Here is an 18995-nt window from a genome sequence, read left to right on the forward strand (position 1 = left end):
ACTGTTTCCCTGGAGGGATCCACTGGCTGTCCATTGGTCAGCTTGACAAACCGGACTTGCTGGTGAAGATTCAATCCTTGTGTTTCCGTCTGGAGCAGAGCCTTGATTCACCATCCCTCCACCGTCCCCCAAACTCCCTCGATGAGGCCAAGGAGCGCCTACGCTTCCTCATGCTGCGCAAATATCCCAGGTTAGTACATGATGTGTCCTGTGCTGTTTTGTTCAAATTTTTCTGTTTATTTAAGATGTGAAACTGTAATGTAGGGCAGATTGACGTGTTGGTTTAAGCATAGAGGAATGCAATGCTAACAGCTCTAAGAAGAAAAGTAAAGAAACGTAGATTCTTGACAATGCTATCTGTGTTTTTTGATATTTTCATTAATTTATTTAATTGTTTATTTATTTAAAAAGCATATTTAAAGAACCTAACTTTAACATGGAAAGTTATCTCATGTCTTGGCTTGCACAACGGGTTCTCAAAGGTCACAGCTCTTATGATGCATCAAAAACTAGGAATGTGTTCAAGCAACTTTTTAAGCTGATGCTGAAACAGTTCCAAATTTCATAGCAGATTATTTTAATTTAGTTGTTTTTGCTTCAGTAGTTTAATAGTTTTTGTTTTTGTCATTGCTTATTAGTATTGAGCTATGATCCTTTTGTGTCTTGTCTATACCTTGAGATACAGTAACATAGGATAAGAAAAAATATGATGCGATTATTTCAATAGACCTAACTCTGCGGTTTACCATATTATTTTTAGTAAATATAGATTTTCAGACAAGAAAGCAGTGATTGATACATGTTTGGTATATTGACCTCTGCCTGCAAAAAAAGCTAATACTAGATGCTGGCTACTTCCTGAATCCCTTCTTTTTTTATATTTTTGTCAAACTGGATTAAATGTGTCAAACCCTTTCAGACAGATTTTGTGGAGGTGAGCATCCAAGAACCTTGTGCTAATATCTAATCTCACAAACAACACTGTCACCCCCCCCCCCCCTGTCTATTTTTTATTTTATTTTATTTTAGCTGATCTTATTTGCACAATTTACCTCTTCTGTGTCAAACTTCATTCTTAGTACTTCAAATAGCAGAAGAAAAACTGAACTTTCCTCTATATGCTGTGTTGTTGTCTGACTTTCAGAGTTGGAAATAAATATATTTCTTTAAAGGAAACAACAATCTACATGCAAACAGAGAAGCACATACCAGGGCCAAGCAAGAACAATATACAGGATATTGCACATCACTCTCATTGTACAAGATCCGGATAAAACATACAGTAGTCAGTGAAGATGCTACTGCACAACCCATTTAGCCACAAGAATCATCATTTCAGTTTCAGTCTTAGTTGACTTCTTTTATTTCTTCCTTTATTTTAAAGGTTTTTGCCCTCAAGCACTTTCATAAATGAGGATTCACCCTCAGTGTCTTTTCCAAAGATTTAAACAAGTGAATAAATAGATGGAGGAAATTTAAAGGTGAATAAGATAAACAACAACAACAAATCATGATATTCAGACGTGTTAAGTAGTCTTGGCTGATGAATAAAGTGCTTTAACCAGTTTAAGATTTGGTTTTATTGAGGGGGAGACAAGAAAATAATGAAATTGTAAAAAAACACATGCATTGCTTGACTCTGATGCAAAAGACAAATGTATACATCCACTTGTTGAATCAAATCATATGAAGATTTAAAGCAGTGTGGCATAAATGTCTTTGTATTCATGTTGGGACACTCATGAAACAAGATTATAGATGTCAAGGGGTTTGTCTGAATAAAGTGTTAACTGTTATCTGTACAGAAAAAAGAATGGGTTTGCCATTAAATTTGAGATCATGAAGGAATGCTTTGCATTGTTTTATTCTTAATTAACTATGAATATTTAGTGCAAATTCACTGATGAGTTTAAAACTCATATGTACGTCTATCTGCTGTACCTCTTGCCACCAACGACACAGGAGTAGATACTGTATAATTGTTTTTTTGTGTCTGATCACTTTCCTGTCTCTGCTTTGGATTCAGATCTCTGCTGATTCTCGATGACATCTGGGACAGTACCGTGCTAAAAGCATTCGACATCCAATGCCGGATCCTTCTGACCACCAGGAACAGAAGCCTTACTGACTCCGTCAGTGGTATGTACCCTTTTTCACAATGAGGGAATAAAACTACTGTTATCACTCAGCAGAAATGGTTGAAATACTAACAAAAATGTTTGTGTTGTTTATGTGCTTTTATTTTGTAGGGGCAAGATATGAGGTAGAAGTGGACCGTGGTCTGGATGAAAACAAAGGACTGGAGGTTCTGGCTCTTTACACTAACACTAAACTCAAGGGACTTCCTGAAGAGGCTCGCAGCATAGTCAAAGAATGCAAAGGTTTGTGAAGTAAACTAATATACATACTTAAAAATCTTAAAAATGTACTGATCCCAGGTATGTTAAAGTTTCCTCTTGGATTATCTGCAGGTTCCCCTCTTGTCGTGTCCCTGATTGGCGCTCTCCTCAAAGAGAAACCCGACCGTTGGCGCTACTACCTCAATCAGCTCCAGAAGAAACAGTTCAAGAGGATAAGGAAGTCCTCGTCATATGACTATGACGCCCTCGACCAAGCCATGTCGGCGAGCATCGAAGTCCTACCCGAGGAGCACAGAGAGCTCTACAAGGACCTGACCGTGCTAGAGAAGGACATCAAAATCCCTGCAAAGGTTTGACCACATAAGTACTGCGACAGTTGCATGACTTCTTCTTTTGGTTTGTCTTGAACTCATATTTTCTTCCAGGTTCTGTCTATTCTGTGGGATTTGGAGACTGAGGAAGTGGAGGATATTCTCGAGGAGTTTGTGAACAAGTCTCTGCTCTTTGTGGACAACAATCATAAACCCTTCCTGTACTACCTCCATGACCTCCAGCTGGACTTCCTGGAGGAGCAGAATCGCGCTAATCTTGAGGTCAGTTTAGCAAGAGGCCTTCAGAGGTCCAGTTTTGTTTAGTTTGAAGGGTTTTACATCAGCTGATAAGTGCTTGCAGAGGATAGGAAATAGAGGTCTGATACATTTTAGTTATTCTATTATAGAACTTTAGAAAATCTGTTAATCAATGAGAGAAAGAAGAACACAAACTTTTTATTATAAATTGCATGATATCTTGTGTTTCAGAGCCTTCACTCTAAGGTGGTGCATCAGTACCAGCAGCACTACAAAGATGGTCCTCCCACATCAGGAGATGAGGAGTGTCTCTACTGGATCAGATTCCTCACGTTCCACATGGCCAAAGCCAACCTCTCTCAGGTAATAGGCTGTTTTGATTTTTTTTTTCCACAGTACAACCAATTTACCAGATGTGGAGGCAATCAATATCACAATTTGCTCAGTCCTGCAGACCTCTTAGCGTCTAGCGTCGTCCATCCAGATGAAGAGAGATAAAAGTCTTAAAAGTCTGAGCTAAGAGGCTAGCTCGGCCCCTTTAACATGTAAAATATTCCTCATTTTGCCACAAACGTGCCTTAATTGAAACAGTGATATACTATCAATAAGATAAACCTTGTGGGGCAAATGACCAAGTGACAATAATGTCATTTTCACAAACGAACCTGTTCAACAAAACTGCTCTTTAATGTAAACGACTGTAGCTAGTACCAGTTTCCTTTCCTTCATCCTATATCGTTATTTAATCAACTGTTTCTCTGTGAGGTTTTTGTAAACTTTTTGCTTTTGTCCAAATATTTTCTTACTTTCAGTACACAAAAGTAGCTTAAGAATTAAACTGCTCAAGACATGGCCAATGTTTGGTGTTTCTTTATGCGGAAATCACTGCTTCCCCCCCAAAGGGAAGTTCTCCACTGCTTTGTGATTTCAAGAACTTATACACGCTCCGTTCCTCACGTTTACAGTAAATCTTAAAAGTTTTCTGACACTAAACTATCAATAAAAGATGATTTATTTTGTTAAGAAAAAAATCATGTATTTTGTCTTTGCATGTATATTAATTTGCCTGAATTTTGCGCAGTGATATCTTTAATATAAATCTAGATTTAGCAGAGAGTTTATGATTAAGTTCTATTGTCAGCATCTCTTTCATTGTTTGTCTTTGACTCTGTTTAGGAGCTCTACTCGCTCATGTTTTCTCTGGACTGGGTCAGCCTCAAGTCCCTGATTCTGGGTCCAGCTCACCTCATCAACGACTATGTGGAGTACGGACCCATACTGGACAAAGAGGTCAGCAGGCGACAGACACGTTTTTATCTCTTTAAAAAAACAAGACTTTTAACTTTGTTTTATCACCAGTTATAGCAGATGAGTCTGCCACATACTAATACATCTTCTTTATTAATATAATTAAAATTAATTAATCTCTAGTAAATTGTAAAAAATGCCCAGATATGAATTTCTACTTGGGGTAGACAGTAAAAAGTCCAGCTGTCATTTTTGTCCTTGCCTTCTTTATGATCCTTTATGAATAAAAGTAAATTACGGCCCTCTTTTATGAACTCAAACGTGTCTGGGTCATTAATAAGATTACATTTATTGTCCTACACTTGTTTGCTGTCCTCCCTGCTCTTTTATTTTCTGTCACTGCTAGAGGAAATGTTTGATAATTACCGAATGGTTTACCTCATCTGTTTCACAAGGACACAATGTGTTGGGTAGAGCATATGCAACAGTGTTTTAGGGTTGTAATCTTAAAGTAATTGTTTTTTTATTTCTTCCAACATATTTAAGTGCTAATTTATTTTCATGCAAATTCATTTGTGACGAAAAGGTGTAAAATCCTGTTGCCTTTACTGCGTGCTGATTTTTCCATTTCCACCCCAGAACAGTGAAGTCCGCAGTCAGTTCCAGGAGTTTCTGTCTCTGAATGGACACCACCTTGAACAGCGCCCTTTTCCAGATGTGTTGCAGCTCGCCCTTTCTCAACCACAGAACTCTGAGGTTTACAAACAGGCTCTGCTGCAGGCGCAGGGCCAGGCCAGCAGGGGGAGACTCTACTTTGACTGGCTGTAAGCAAGCAAACCTTTACCTTTATTGTTACTGACCAATGTGCAAATTCTGTGTTTACCTCTTGAGACCTTGTGTGCACGTATGAGGACATTTTGACTTTCCTTCAAGATAGATATAAAGTCTGCCATTAGAATTTTTGGAATAATTGTCAAGAATTTCTACAATTTCATTGAAATGTCAGCTTTAAAATTTCAGGAATTTTTTGGGATATGTTTGCATAATTGGTAGTGTTTAATGTGAAGTTTTGGAGGATTTGCTCTGGATTTTTGTTACTTTAATGGGAATTTATTGGCCAATTTTTACAAATTTGATCTAAAATATAAAACTCTCTTTTTTTATTTTGAGAATTCTCATAGAAACGTTTGCCAGTGTTTTAGAAATTATTAGAGATTTTTATGTCTTGGAAATCTCTCACAATATGAGGGGAAATTTTCCACTTCCTTAACAAGTAAAAAATGTTGGTGCATGTACAATAATACAAGCCTGTTGTCTTCACTACATCCTGTTAAAATACATGGCTCAGATTTTAAACTAATCAAATCTAAAGATGCATTCAAAACAAAAGCTTGGGTCTCAGGAGGTTAATAGGTCTGATAATCAAGTGATGCATTGACATTTTTTGTGAATCTTTTTCTTTGGCTGAAAAATCTTCACTCATTTATTGGCTATTTTTCATTCTATACATTTGTGAATGTAATTTTTGTTATATTTATCAAAAACAGAGCAAGAAAACAGCGATCATGGGATATATATCCTATTTAATTCTATTTTTTTCTGTCCAGAAATAAAGGCAGTGTCGAGAGTCTGTCCCGTCTGGTGATCCAGCCCCACCAGGGCTCCATCTACTCCGCCTGCTTCTCTCATGACGGAACAAAGATTGCCTCCTGTGGAGCCAGCAAGACGCTCAAGGTATCACGGCCAACGTTCTTTCTTTAGTCTATTTATACTGTCCTCTGAGTTAGTATTTTTAAGTAATCCCTTCCATGAGCACTGGTGGTTTGAGTGCCTCTGTTGTTTCTGTTTTTCCCATGTGTTTGTAATGTTTTGTCTTATCTCCCTTTAGGCATAGCGTCCACTTAAAAAAAACACAGAACTTTTACTGATTTAACATATTCTTGTGTACTTTATACACTCAGGTGTTTAAGAGCATGTCAGGTGAGAAGCTCACAGAGATCCAGGCTCATGATGATGAGGTACTCTGCTGTGCCTTCTCCCCTGATGACCGTCTCCTGGCAACCTGCTCTAGTGACAGAAAAGTTAAGGTAAACAGACAAAACCCTAAACAGTTTAAACAATAAACAGACAACTCTTCCTGCTTATTAAAACTGTGCATCTTTTCGATCATTTACCTGTGGAAACTTCATCTCTCAGGTGTGGAACGTGGAGCGAGAGATGCTGCTGAGAGTCTTTGAAGAGGAGCATGAAGAGCAGGTCAACCACTGTCAGTTCACCAACACAACACGGCGCCTCCTGCTGGCCACCTGCTCCAATGACAAGTTCATGAACACTAAGGTCTGTTGGTTCAAAAGGCGTTCTCTTTATCTTTTTAAACCTTTTTTTCCTATTATCATCACTCTTATTAGTCTTACTCCCTCCTCTATTTTATTGTTTTTGCCCAACTTTCCTTTAAAGCTGTGATTCTTCCCCCCTGCTGGTCCCGAGCAGCATGAGGCTCTTCTGTAGTTACAGGTCTTAAAAGTCCTACTTTAAGAAAAAAACATACCCCGAAATACTTAAAAAGGAAACATTATCAGTAGAAAGGATTCATTTAAGGTCACATCAATCAATTATACCTCCACCATCAGCTGTATCAACAAAACAGTCCCTATTCATGTCCATTCATGCCAGGTCTCAGACTCTGTTTGTTTATCCATATCTTTCAAAACCAAAAATCTGGAGCTCAGAAACAAAAAGTTATTTTAAGCAGGAATAAAGCCTTCAACAACATCAGCATTCAACATTAAATGAACCTCCTAAGACCCTGCGGGCACATATGAGGACATAACACTTTGTTTTTCCTACAGCTTAGTAAAAATTTCTGCTATTAGAAATATCCATTGAAGTTCAAATTATTTGCTTGAAATATTGGGAGAATTAGCTACAGAGTTTTCATGAATTTTCATGGAGATTTCAGGCAATTATTTTGGATGTTTGGAGGAATTTTCATGGAAATTTGGGACAGGGTTTGTAATTTTTGGGAATTTGATTTGAATTTTTTAGGTGAAATTCCTTTGTGAAATTGTTGGGTATTTTCACAGAAATGGGATAAATTTACATGTAGTTTAAAAAATATTGGACATTTCTGGGTTATCTTAGAAACTTTTAAGAATTTTTATTGATTTTCAGGAATATTGTTTGTACATTTAGGAAATGTGGAGGTATTTCATAGAAACCAGGGAATTTTATTCGTGATTGTTTGAAAATTTTTGTGTGAATGTTGGTGGGTGGGTGTCTATTGAAATTTTAAGGAATTTAGCGAAATTTCAGGAAATCTGTTTGGATGTTTTGGGGAATTTTCTGTCATTTTAATGGAAATTTGAAAAAAATGTAGTTGTAATTTTGAGAAATATGATTTTAACATTTTAATGAAATTTACTTTTAAATTTGGGGGATATTTTTAAGGAAATATGGCAAATTATTTATTTAAAAAAATGATAAGAAATTTTAGTGGTACCCTTTTTCTTAAAAATACCAGGGGTTTGTTTGGATATTTGGTGTAATTTTCTTTGATTTTTCAAAGAAATTTTTATGTAAATTTTGGAAATATTTTGTTAATGTTTGGGAATTTTATTGGGGATATTTTGGGAGATGTCCTTTGAAATTTTCAGGAATTTGGGGGAAATTTAAGGATGTTTGATTGAAATGTTTCAGGAATTAGATTTTTGAATTTTATGGTATTTCATGGAAATTTAATAAATTTATATGTTTTCTAATATGATCAGGGGCGTTTTTTTGGGGGGGGGGGGCTTTGAAATTTTAAAGAATGTAATAGATATTTCAGAAAATTTGTTTGGACATTTCAGGAAATTTTCTGTCTTTTTCATAGCATTTTGGGGAATTTTTTTATACCCTTTTGGGAAATTTGATGAAAAATAGATTTAAGGGAAATGTCCAATAAAAAATGGGGGAATTAGCTTTAAAATTGTCAGGTATTTGCATGTATTTTGGGGAAAATTCTTACTGGATGGTTTTGGTTTTATGGTCAAGTTCCCCAGCTCTGTCTCAGGATGTTAAACCAAAATGCAGTACCTTTAAGTCTTTTATGGAAAAAAAGGAAAACTGTTAACTCTGGCTTGTGCCGCTGCTGTGAGTAGCATTCAGCTGCGTCATATTGGCTGCTCCTTGTGTTGGACAGATATTCTCCTCATTCTCTCAAAGCAGCTGCAGTAGATCTATTTTGTTGCAACTTTTCTTTAAAAGTGTAATCCAGTAATGAAATCCGCACGGAAATCGTCAAGATAAAAGCTAACTTTACAATAGGGATGACGTTTGATTTTCGCCAATATCCGATATGCTCAGTTTTACAAATTATAAATGCAGTTCAGTCCTAAAACTTCAGTCCTTAAGCACACTTTAAAGTTTAAGGATGAACAAAGACACAAACTTGCTTCTTCATGTCTGTTGGCCCTGCCTGAAACTTCACAAACTTATTATGATGTGAAATTTAACTTAAAAACAAGCTTCTTTTACTCTTGTCTCATCCTTCTGCCTGATCATTTAAAAGTATCAGTAGTGGTGATGATGAGAACTTGGGTTGTTAAGTAGTATCACTAAGGGCATTGCTATCATTAAAAATCAATGATCCTCATCCCTTAATGCTCAAACATCAGACTTTCATTTCTTACTAAGCTATAACTATTTTCACTGCTCTCAAATGCAAATGGTTCTCCAGGCAGAAAGAAAGATTTGTCTCAGTGGTTTCTGTATTGGGGCCAAGGTTGAGCAGCACTGCTATAAAGTATAAAGTACTCATGTGGAGAGAAAATACCCTTTCAGACTGTATTAATCTCTCTATCTCTGCAGTTGTGGAACCTCAACAAGCCGTCCTCCCAGAACACCATGTTTGGTCACTTCGAGCCGGTCAACCACTGCTGTTTCTCCCCTGATGACACCTTTGTGTCCACGTCTTCTAATGATGGAACCGTGAAGGTGATCGCCGTTCGACTTAATGGATGCCTGTTAAAAAACATCCTATTTTTCTGTTATAATCAGTGACAAACATGTGGAGTAGGTTTTGGTTTGAAATATATCAGCAGGGTCTTATTCCTCTGTGTTTTTGTTTGTTTTGCAGCTGTTCCAGGTGTCGTCTGCCAACGAGTGGAAGACGATAAACGTGAAAGACATGCTAGCAGAGAGCGATGAAGAGGTCCTCGTCAAGTGCAGCACCTGGACCGCGGATGGCAAACGGATCATTTGTGCAGCCAGGAATGCTGCTCTGGTGAGTGTCTACTGAGGTTTCTGGAGTGCAGATTGTCTTGTAGTGCATGTCTGGCCTGTAAAGATAAAAATCCAGCACCACAGGGTTCACTTTGTCCTCCCTGTCCTTGTTGTTTTGTCTCTTTTAACTGAAGAGGGCACCAGAGCGAGGCTGTTTGTCAGTTTGTCTTTCAGAGAGTCTCCAGAGTGTGTGTCCTGGTTGTAAATGTGTGCAGCCCCCTCCTCTCCTCTCCTGAGCTTTTAGAAATCAGTCAGTCTTGTCCTGTAATCAGTCTGTCTGTGCCCTCAATGTCTTTATTCATTCGTATTCTGGGAAACAACCCAAACACTGCAGAGCTGTCTGAGCTGTTTGTTTGGCTTTAAAGAGTCAGAAAAGAAGACTTTAATGTTTAAAAGTTGACTGTTTGCCGAACAATTTTATTTAAAAGTACAAACCAATGCACCAAATTAAAGTTAAACGATGCAACATTCTCAGTGAGGAGCACTGGTTTAACTGATCATAAAGATATTAGTAAAATTATCCCAAATGTTGCATAGTATGGCCACCAGAGGGCACCAGTGAGTTATATTTTGTGCTTAAAAATGTCTTTTTGCCCAGACTTTATAAATAGTTTAAGTTTAAGGTCATTTAAGTTTTAAATAAATGCATGTATTTAGAATATTCCCCAATGCAGTACTAAATAACAAAAAATAATAAAAATGCGACAATAATGCCCTTCTCCTTTTTTAAAGCCTTTTGCTGCCCTCCAGAAATTGACAAATTGCCCTCTTTGGTATCCTCTAAAGGGACAAAATTGGATGCTTTACCCTCTTTGATGCCCTCTAAATTGACAAAATTGCAGAATTGCCTGCTTTTGTACCCTCTGAATAGACAAAATTGGACAAATTGCCCTCTTTGATACACTCTAAGTAGACTAAACTTCCTCAGTGGCCCTCTATGACACATGTCTGATATTGAAGAAAATAACAAAGTGCCATGTTTCCTGGTGTTAAGTTTATATTAAGTTAACTTTATTACAGCTATATTATTACTTTTGCATGCTGGTGTCCCACAACTTATAGCCCTTTTTATTGTTTCCACAACTGCCTTTCAAACGTTCCAGCTGCATGAGGGTGCATTACAGATCCATCCAGTTGAGATCAGTAGAGTTTGTTCTTTTTAGAAATCAAGACCATTTAGCTCTGTTCAGTAACAAGAGACAGTCTTTTGACTCCTGAATGGCTCTTCATTTTGGCTTTTAATGTTTTTTTTAAAAACAACAGAAATGAAGTTAAGGAAACAGTTGTCTCCAGTTTTTCAAATAAAAGAACTGACTCCTAAAACTGGATGTTTTGCAATAAAAAACTTCACCACAGCTTGTAAGTTGTAGTATTTCCAGTGTAACTGTTAATATGATGCAAACAGGAAGTAATGATTTTTTTTTTTGTCAGATTTATTTTTTTGGCTTCTCATGCCTTTATTTATAGAGGTTGTAAGTGGATATAGTTGGAAGCGTGGAGGAGAGACATGCAGGAAAGTAGCCACAGGCTGGACTTGAACCTGGGCCACTGGTGTACACTGGGTGTGTCTTATGCCCTGTTCATACGTGATAAGCATTGCCCAGGGACCTCTGCTGATTTTGGAATTACCCCCTGGCGTCAGTGTTTGGTGCATTCGCACAAGATGAGCAAATTCTGTAATGTCCTCAAATTTACAGGCATATTTGAAGGGTTTTGTATGGCTGCAGCAATGAAAATGCACAATTCATTTTTAGCTCTAAAATTCATACAGAAAAATGCAATGTCCTGCACATCCCGCTTGCAGGTGACACTGTTTTCATGTGTCCTATACATACTAATGTTAAATATGAACCTTTCCTATTACTTTGAAAATTTCTTTTTTTCTTTTTACAATTGATGCTTTGAATAATAATCTGTGTGTTATTTATTTTGGATCATTATGCATCCACAACAACCCTACACATGGAGATCAGCTGCTGCAGCCTAACCACTGAATCTTGGGCAACACATTTCAAATTATAAATTGTGTTATGCATGAAATGTATGGCTTACTAATGCTGATATAAGATCAGGCACTTGTAAAAGAAAGAACAGAAGAGCAGTGATGTGCACATGTATTTCTGGACAGTAGAGTTTAAATGAATAAGTGAAAAAAAGACATTTTTAAACATATGCTGCAATCAACTGAAAAAGAAGCACTATTTATAACCTATATATGTCAAAACTTTGCTAGCAATGTCCTGCGAAGTCCCTAATATTTTTTTCAAGCAGAAAAAGCTGCATGGGCTGTAAATAAAACATGATCACCACCCTAAATTACAGATATGCCTATTTGTACGGGATCAGAATTACCTGTGGACCTACAGTATGTATGTGCTGAAATATGGTAGGTTATTTGCCCTGGAATTTTTACACCACAAATTACAGGCATGCTCAATTCTTACGGGACTACAACACAGACGTCCCGTAAGATTATTACAAATGACCAGGTCCCTAGGTATAACTAGTCCTGTGCGACCATCTGTGCCCCAAAGTGATGATTTGTTTCGACCAATCAGAGGACTGCTGTGAGTCTAACTCCGGTCTTTGTGGTTGGATAGTTAAGCTTGGTGCCCCAACAGAGCGGGGGCAGAGAAAGAATGGTAAAGATCAGTTATTCCGGCACTTTGACAGTGGGAATGCAAATAAATACAGAACTGAACTGAACCAGATCATTTATTGGACACATAGCTCAGTTTCTAGTGTCAAATCTCTCATTCCAATATAAGCTCCTTGCCCACGACAAATCAAGATAAGTATCTTATTTCAAGATGTTACCAGTGAAAACAAGCCTGGCTTGCTTGATATTGTAAACGCATCTAGCAAATTTAAAACTGAACTTTGTAAGATTTGTGTTCTTGCAGCATTCATTGTTTTGCAAATGTCCAAGTTTATTATTTTTCTTAAGATCATGCACTGTTGGCAGTTCATGTAACAAACAATAATTAAAGGGAAAAGCCACTATTTATCTCTACATTTATTTCATCTTCGTATACCTTGAGATAAAAAGGTGGCTGTGTTGTACACAGGCTTTCTAAAGTTTGCTTTCTTTCTGTCCTTATCTCTCAGGTGTTTGATGTGGAGACGTCAGATATGCTGTTTGAAATCAGAACCAATCGTCTGAGCACGGTGCAGTACTGTCACGCCTGTCCCACCAGTAGCCTGCTGGCCATCGCCTTTTCAAACTATGCTGTGGAGGTAAAATGCATGCCAGATAGCTGTATCTCAAATAAGCCTGAAAAGATCCCCCTTTAATAAAAAGTGAACAGTGATTCTCCATTCAGTGTGTTGAAACTGTGGCCAGTATTATATTTTCTGACACATTCATTGGTATCATTAAATCACGTCTGAAGTTATCCAATATAATGTGTTATTATGTACTAGTGCAAAGTTTTGCATGTGTGCCTTCCAGCTGTGGGACTTGGAGTCCAATAAGAAGATGGCGGACTGCAGCGGTCACCTGAGTTGGGTCCAGCGTGTGCACTTCTCTCCTGATGGCTCTCAGCTGCTCTCCTGCTCTGACGACAAGACTGTCAGGGTGAGATTGACTCACCGCGGGTGATTCATTAGTGTTTTAGCTTGCACTGACATTGTCAGTGTAGATTTAATTATCCCCTGTGGTATTAAATATAAAACCATGCTAACACTTAGCATCACAGGATGACTAATTACACATCAGCTGTTATGTTTCAGCCTCTAATGAGGTAAACTGAGGAACGACACATTAGCTTTTGGTGAAAAATTCTATTAAACTTTAGTTTGTACGTCTGAAAGCATTGTACTCTGGGCCACAATACAACAAAAGAAAACACTCCTACTAAAAGATGCAGTTTTTCATTGCAGTTTCCTTTGACCACTCCTTTTAATTGAGGTTATGAAAAGTACACGTTGTAAACTGATTCATCCTGACTCACGGCTCAGCGAGGCAGTATGTAATATTAACAGCCTGAAAACAAGAGAGAATGTATGACCCCTTTGCAAATTAGCGCTTTGAATAGACATTATTGCCTGCAGACATGGTTTTTATTCAGAGAATTCTCATCTTAATCCATTAAATAGCTGTTAATATCTGCAAAAGAACAATGCATAAACTGCTTTAGATTTCTATTCTAACCACATTATTTGAAGTGTTTCGAATGGAGTTGAAACTGTGTTGTTTAATCCAGATTGACACAGTGTTGTTTTGTACAAGGGGACATGTTTAAGGATTAAGATCACTTTATGGGCTACATCAATCAGTCTGTATTTGTACGGCTCCAATTCATTTAATTTAATTTAATTGAACTTTATATAGTACATTTAAATCAACCAGGGTTGACCAAGCCTCAGGAAAGCCTGAGGCAGAGAGAGGCAGCAACAAACCCAGAGCAGAGCAATGATAGCAGAATGACATCGAATAAGCCAGAAGCAGCATAAAAGAGGAGCTGGGGTGGAGGAAGGTTGCAAAAAGCAGCTTGCAGAGGGAGCAGCAAAGGGTAGCCAGGCTAGAGCAGCTTCAGTATGACAGTATAAGTGCGATTAGCCAATGGCGTGTTTAGAGTGAATCAGCTGGCCATCAGCTGATCTTGATTATGTGACTCTCTGGTCTGCCTGAACTAATGCTCAATTTGTTTAAGTGAGAGTATCCCCCAATTTGTAGCAAGTTGGCTCTCTGGCAGTGAGGACAAACTGAATGTGGCCCCCTCAGTTATCAAAGTTGTTTAAAGCCTTATACAGACCCATTCCAGATTAATCTAGATCTACTGCATAGCAAGGTGTAGTGTTGCCACATGACCTTGACTTTCGACCTATGATCCCTTAAATCTAATCATTTCCTCCTTGTATCAGAGTGGACATTTTTGTAAAGTTTAAAGAAAATCTCTCAAAATATTCTTGAGATATAATCCTTACAAGAATGGCCTGAACAGATATGGAGAGCCAACCCCAAAGACATAATACCTCAGGCCCTGGCTTCACTGTCAAAGAGGCATGAAAAGACCCAAACATGAGCTGTTTTTTTTCCAGAGGAAAGTGAAGTATCTTGCGCTGCTTTTGTTACATCACCAGTGTGATTTGTTTAGTTAGGCTTCATCTTTAAATTCAGTTTGAAGTGCCAAGGAAAGATGTAGCAGACAGATACTGATAACTTATTCATCACCACAGACAGGTTGTTCCCAGCTTGTGTCTGCAGCACAACAATTTAAAGTCAGGTAAATGATTAATAAGAAACTTTGTAAACTAATTTTGCATTGCTGAGGTTTCCTGTCTCCTCAGGTTACAAAGAAGTTATTTCAGAAGACAAAAACAAGAAAAGTGGAAAAAAATGTTTTTACTGGAAGTTTACATCATGTTTTGCAATTGTCTGTTTTCTGGCTTGTGTTTTTTGCAGCTGTGGGAGACAAAGAAAGTGCACACCTCCTCAGCTGTCTGCCTGAAAAGAGACTCTGACGTCCTCTTCAACGATGAAGACATCCTCGTGTCTGCTGCAGACAACTGCAACAGACTGCAGGTGAGCAGGAGAGAAATGAATGATGACAGAAGAGTGTATCTACACTACTATGTGAATATATCAGGTTGTCAAACAACATGTGTGTTTTAGGTGCGTGAGGGCAGGACTGGATCAGTGCTGTTCCAGTCAGAGGAGATGTCGTCCAGGATTCGAAGTACAGGATTGTGCAGACAGCCCTCTGCTGTGGCTCTGGGACAGGAAGATGGAACTGTACAGGTAGAAATACAATCACTTTGTTCCCCCCCTTTACGCCTTTGCAAGTTTAGGTGCAATGTCACAGTGCCTCTATTGTCTTTTTACTCAGAGCAGGAATACTGTGATGCTACCGTGGAGGTAGTCGTTCACAATTAAGATTTACATCTCCAATTCCAAAAAAAATCAGAATGCAGTGATTTACGAAGTTCATAAACCCATACTTTATTCACAATAGAACATAGACAACATATCAGATGTTGAAAAATTCAAAATAATAGCTCATTTTGAATTTAATGGCAACAGCACTTATCAAAAAAGTAGGGACAGGAACACTAAAGGCTGGAAAAGTAAGGAACGTTATGGAGAGGCATAGCCTCTCAGAAGAAAAGATAGGCAGAGGTTCACCATTCTGCAGAACAAATGTGCCTTAAAATGTGGAACAATTTTGGAAAGATTTCCTTAATATGAAATTGGAAAGACTTTGAATACCCCACCATCTGCAAATCTCTCCAAGGCTGTAGGTCAGTATTGTATGCGCCTGATCTTTGGGCCTCTGCATTAAATAACAGGCATGATTCTGTACTGGAAATCACTGCATGGGCTCTGTCGACACAGTAAGCAGTGCCATCCAAAAATGCAACTTAAAGCTTTATCATGCAAAGAAGAAGCCATATGTGAACACAATCCAGAAACACCACTGTCGTCTCTGGGAAAAAGCTTATTTAAGATAGACTGAAGCAAAATGGAAAATTGTTCTGTGGTCACATGAATCAGAATTTGATATTCTTTGTAAACTACAGCCATGTTAAGTGGACTAAAGAGGAGAGCTTGTTATCAGGGCACAATTCAAAAGCCAGTATGTCTGATGGTATGGGGTTGCCTATGGCTTGGGCAGCTTCTGGAAAGGCACTTTAAATGCTAAAAAAGTATAAAGAAGTTGTAGGGGAACATCTGCTCCCATTGAGACATCTCTTACAGGGAAGGCCTTGCGTATTTCAGCAAGACAATGCTAAACCCACACCGCATCAATCAGAACAGCCTGGCTTCACCGGGGGTTGAACTGGCTTGCCTGCAGTCCAGACCTTTTAGTAATCAAAAACATTTGCCGCATCATAAAACAAATCCAGCAAAAACAGCCCAAGACTTACAGACTGTTGTTAAAAGAAGAGGGGGTGCTACACCATAATAAACATGGCCCTGTCCTTACTTTTTTTTAGATGTGTTGCTGCAATAAAATTTAAAATGAGCTGATATTTTTCATGAAATAGTAAAATGTCTCAATTTAAACATCTGATATGATTGTTATGTTCTATTGTGAATAAAATATGGGTTTATGAGATTAGACAATCATTGCATTCTGTTTGTATTTACATTTTTCAGTGTCTCAGCTTTTATGGAATTGGGGTTGTATTTTGTTTCTGTAGGACTGTGATGTTACCTAGGAGGTGGTAGTTAACAATTAAGACTTAGTAACATAGGTTAAATGTGGTTCAAAAGAAATAGTTTAATAAAAGAAGTAGGTAAAGTACCGATAAAGGGATAGACATGGTGTAAATATCACAGCAGCACTGACTCATCTATGCAGTACAGTCACAGTAAACAGCGCAGTGCAATGAGTAAAACTCTGCATAGAAGACAAACACTACACATAAAGTTCCACTTAGCTCTTTATTTCAGATTTAAAAAGTTTTAAAAGTCACTTCTACTTCAAAATTTCAAGCCTTAAGTGAAAGAACTGCAGTATTTTGAGTAAAAAAAAGAAAAAAAATATATTGGAGTCTTTTCTCCTGTGTATTAGCATGTGAGGTTGTCTTTTTGTGTCAGTGACTGTGTCTCCTGTAGCAGGTGTTTTTTTTCCAGACCCCCCGTTGAGTCATTAGGTGTGACATGAGCAGTGTCACCCTTTTTTATCCGTCCTGTCAGCAGCACATCAGGTCAACTCTGAACTCCTTTTTCATCTCTGTCTGTCTTCTCTCCTCTCTGCTCTGCTTCTCCTCTCACCTGTGATTTGTATTCTCACTCCTGCTCTGCTATTTCATACATAACCATCTCTGTCACATCATGTTTTTTAATTTCTCTTTTGTTTAGCTCTCATCCTCTGTTTGTTTATCCATCCCTTCTGATTTGCTTCTTCCACTGCTCTTTGTCTCAGTGATAAATTATTGTTTATCCGCTGAGAATTCAGTCCTAGTCTGCATTGTGGAAGATAACTCTAAAGATTTTGTGTTTATACTTACATGTTAGACAGTGAAGGACTGCCTTTATAGTTCCCTGGCTCAGCTCAGTAACGAGGGGACTGCATGCATGTGTGATGATACGGGGCGTGAACTGAGCTAGCACCCCACAGCAAAGAGTAACTAATTGATTAAAAGCTCCTTCAGTTGTATTGACTATAAAGGTTAATGATTTAATTTCAGCTCTTCTCTTTGTGCCTACGATATAAAAAGAGAGGGTAACTGGACAAGAACACTTGAAGAAGCATGGTGTAAGTGGAGATTGAGAAAAGGGTTTGGATAATATATAAGTGCAAAAGTGAATAGGTTTTTCAAAAATGAAGGAGCTTCTTCTTTCATGAGCTTCCTCTGAAGTTGTCCTGATTTGAGCTCACTGTTGCTTCTAATTGTGTCAACAAGTAGTACTGAAGATTCAGGACAGACTTGGCAATGCTAAAAGAAGAAAAGTAAGGACAGTCCGTACTGCTGTCATGTTTTCTGGTGAATCAGAAATCTTGTAAAATATAGTGCTTGGACTTTGAAAACTGCATGTCTGGGATGCTATTTGGAATAGGATAATAGTCATGCAGACCTTTAAGTCTTAACAAAGAAGAATGTTGCCAGAATGTTTTCTTACAATTTAACATTTAACTTTTTTCCTTAAATACTCAAAACTTGGAAGAACAACTTTATTGACACTAAAAAGGGTTTAAATAGTGGTCAGTGACTAACCATGCTATACTATACTATACTATCCTATATTATACTATACTATACATGACTGTATTATCCTCTGCTACATTACTGACTATAATTTATATTTTACTGTACAGTAAGAAACAACATCTTGCAGTAGCATGGGATACACTTTACTCTTTCACATGATACATTTAAATATGATGTGCTATACAATACTTTGCTAAACTTTACAAAACAATCCATATATTATATGCTAGAATTACATAAGCCATATCTAATACTACGCCGTCTGATATGACACTTTTATGTATCATACACTGCAATATGACACACTTTCTTAGCCCTTTAGGAGTTTTTTCTCTTGAACTCCAGTGTTAAACTTTGCTTTCTGTATAACCAGTTAATTAAAACCTCCTTTTATCCTGAGAGGTCAAACTTTATTTTATAAAATTCATCATTGTTTTTATATCTAGTCATTTGATAAGTTGCTTTCTGCAGATGTTACTGTGGATGTCAGTGCATTTGCTACTGTAGTCCCTGACATAAACACCAGAGGGAGGCCCTGTTTTAACTTTTGTCATTACTGATGCAACTGACCATTGCAGTGAAGGCATTCATGGCATTTTACCCTAATGTGGAGTAATTTTCAGTCATTTAACCAGTGGAAAAATGTCTGTAATCACTTATTAGTGGTAGCAGTAGTATTTATCAACGTCAGTGCCAGTTAAACAAACTGGCTATGCACAGATGATCTGAAGAATTGTGATCTCATATACGTTTTTTGCAGGACTGAAGAGAAAGTATGCTTATCTGTGAGTGAAAACAGCAACTGTGAGTGTATGCATGATTGTGTTTGTGTGTGTTTTCTATGGCAGGCTGCAGGGCTTACAGCTAGTCAGGTGCTGAGGAGAATCGGCTGCAG

The 18995-nt window shown here is 37.8% G+C and overlaps 1 protein-coding gene across 2 annotated transcripts in view; it reads left to right on the forward strand.

Annotated features, from left to right (window-relative positions):
* The window catches only part of apaf1 (apoptotic peptidase activating factor 1), a 66597-nt gene that overhangs the window by 2365 nt on the left and 45237 nt on the right, over nucleotides 1–18995 (forward strand). For both annotated transcript variants that reach the window (XM_041780621.1, XM_041780622.1), the window contains exons 5-21: nucleotides 1–190; nucleotides 2027–2139; nucleotides 2250–2381; nucleotides 2472–2710; nucleotides 2786–2953; nucleotides 3161–3292; nucleotides 4106–4219; nucleotides 4817–5001; nucleotides 5785–5911; nucleotides 6139–6264; nucleotides 6374–6514; nucleotides 9026–9151; nucleotides 9294–9440; nucleotides 12548–12676; nucleotides 12891–13016; nucleotides 14847–14966; nucleotides 15057–15182. In XM_041780621.1, the coding sequence (XP_041636555.1) occupies nucleotides 1–190; nucleotides 2027–2139; nucleotides 2250–2381; nucleotides 2472–2710; nucleotides 2786–2953; nucleotides 3161–3292; nucleotides 4106–4219; nucleotides 4817–5001; nucleotides 5785–5911; nucleotides 6139–6264; nucleotides 6374–6514; nucleotides 9026–9151; nucleotides 9294–9440; nucleotides 12548–12676; nucleotides 12891–13016; nucleotides 14847–14966; nucleotides 15057–15182 (2441 nt within the window). The remainder of the gene's footprint in view (nucleotides 191–2026; nucleotides 2140–2249; nucleotides 2382–2471; nucleotides 2711–2785; nucleotides 2954–3160; nucleotides 3293–4105; nucleotides 4220–4816; nucleotides 5002–5784; nucleotides 5912–6138; nucleotides 6265–6373; nucleotides 6515–9025; nucleotides 9152–9293; nucleotides 9441–12547; nucleotides 12677–12890; nucleotides 13017–14846; nucleotides 14967–15056; nucleotides 15183–18995) is intronic.

This window comes from Cheilinus undulatus, linkage group 23, assembly GCF_018320785.1.
Source record: "Cheilinus undulatus linkage group 23, ASM1832078v1, whole genome shotgun sequence".
Taxonomy (NCBI): Eukaryota; Metazoa; Chordata; class Actinopteri; order Labriformes; family Labridae; genus Cheilinus; species Cheilinus undulatus.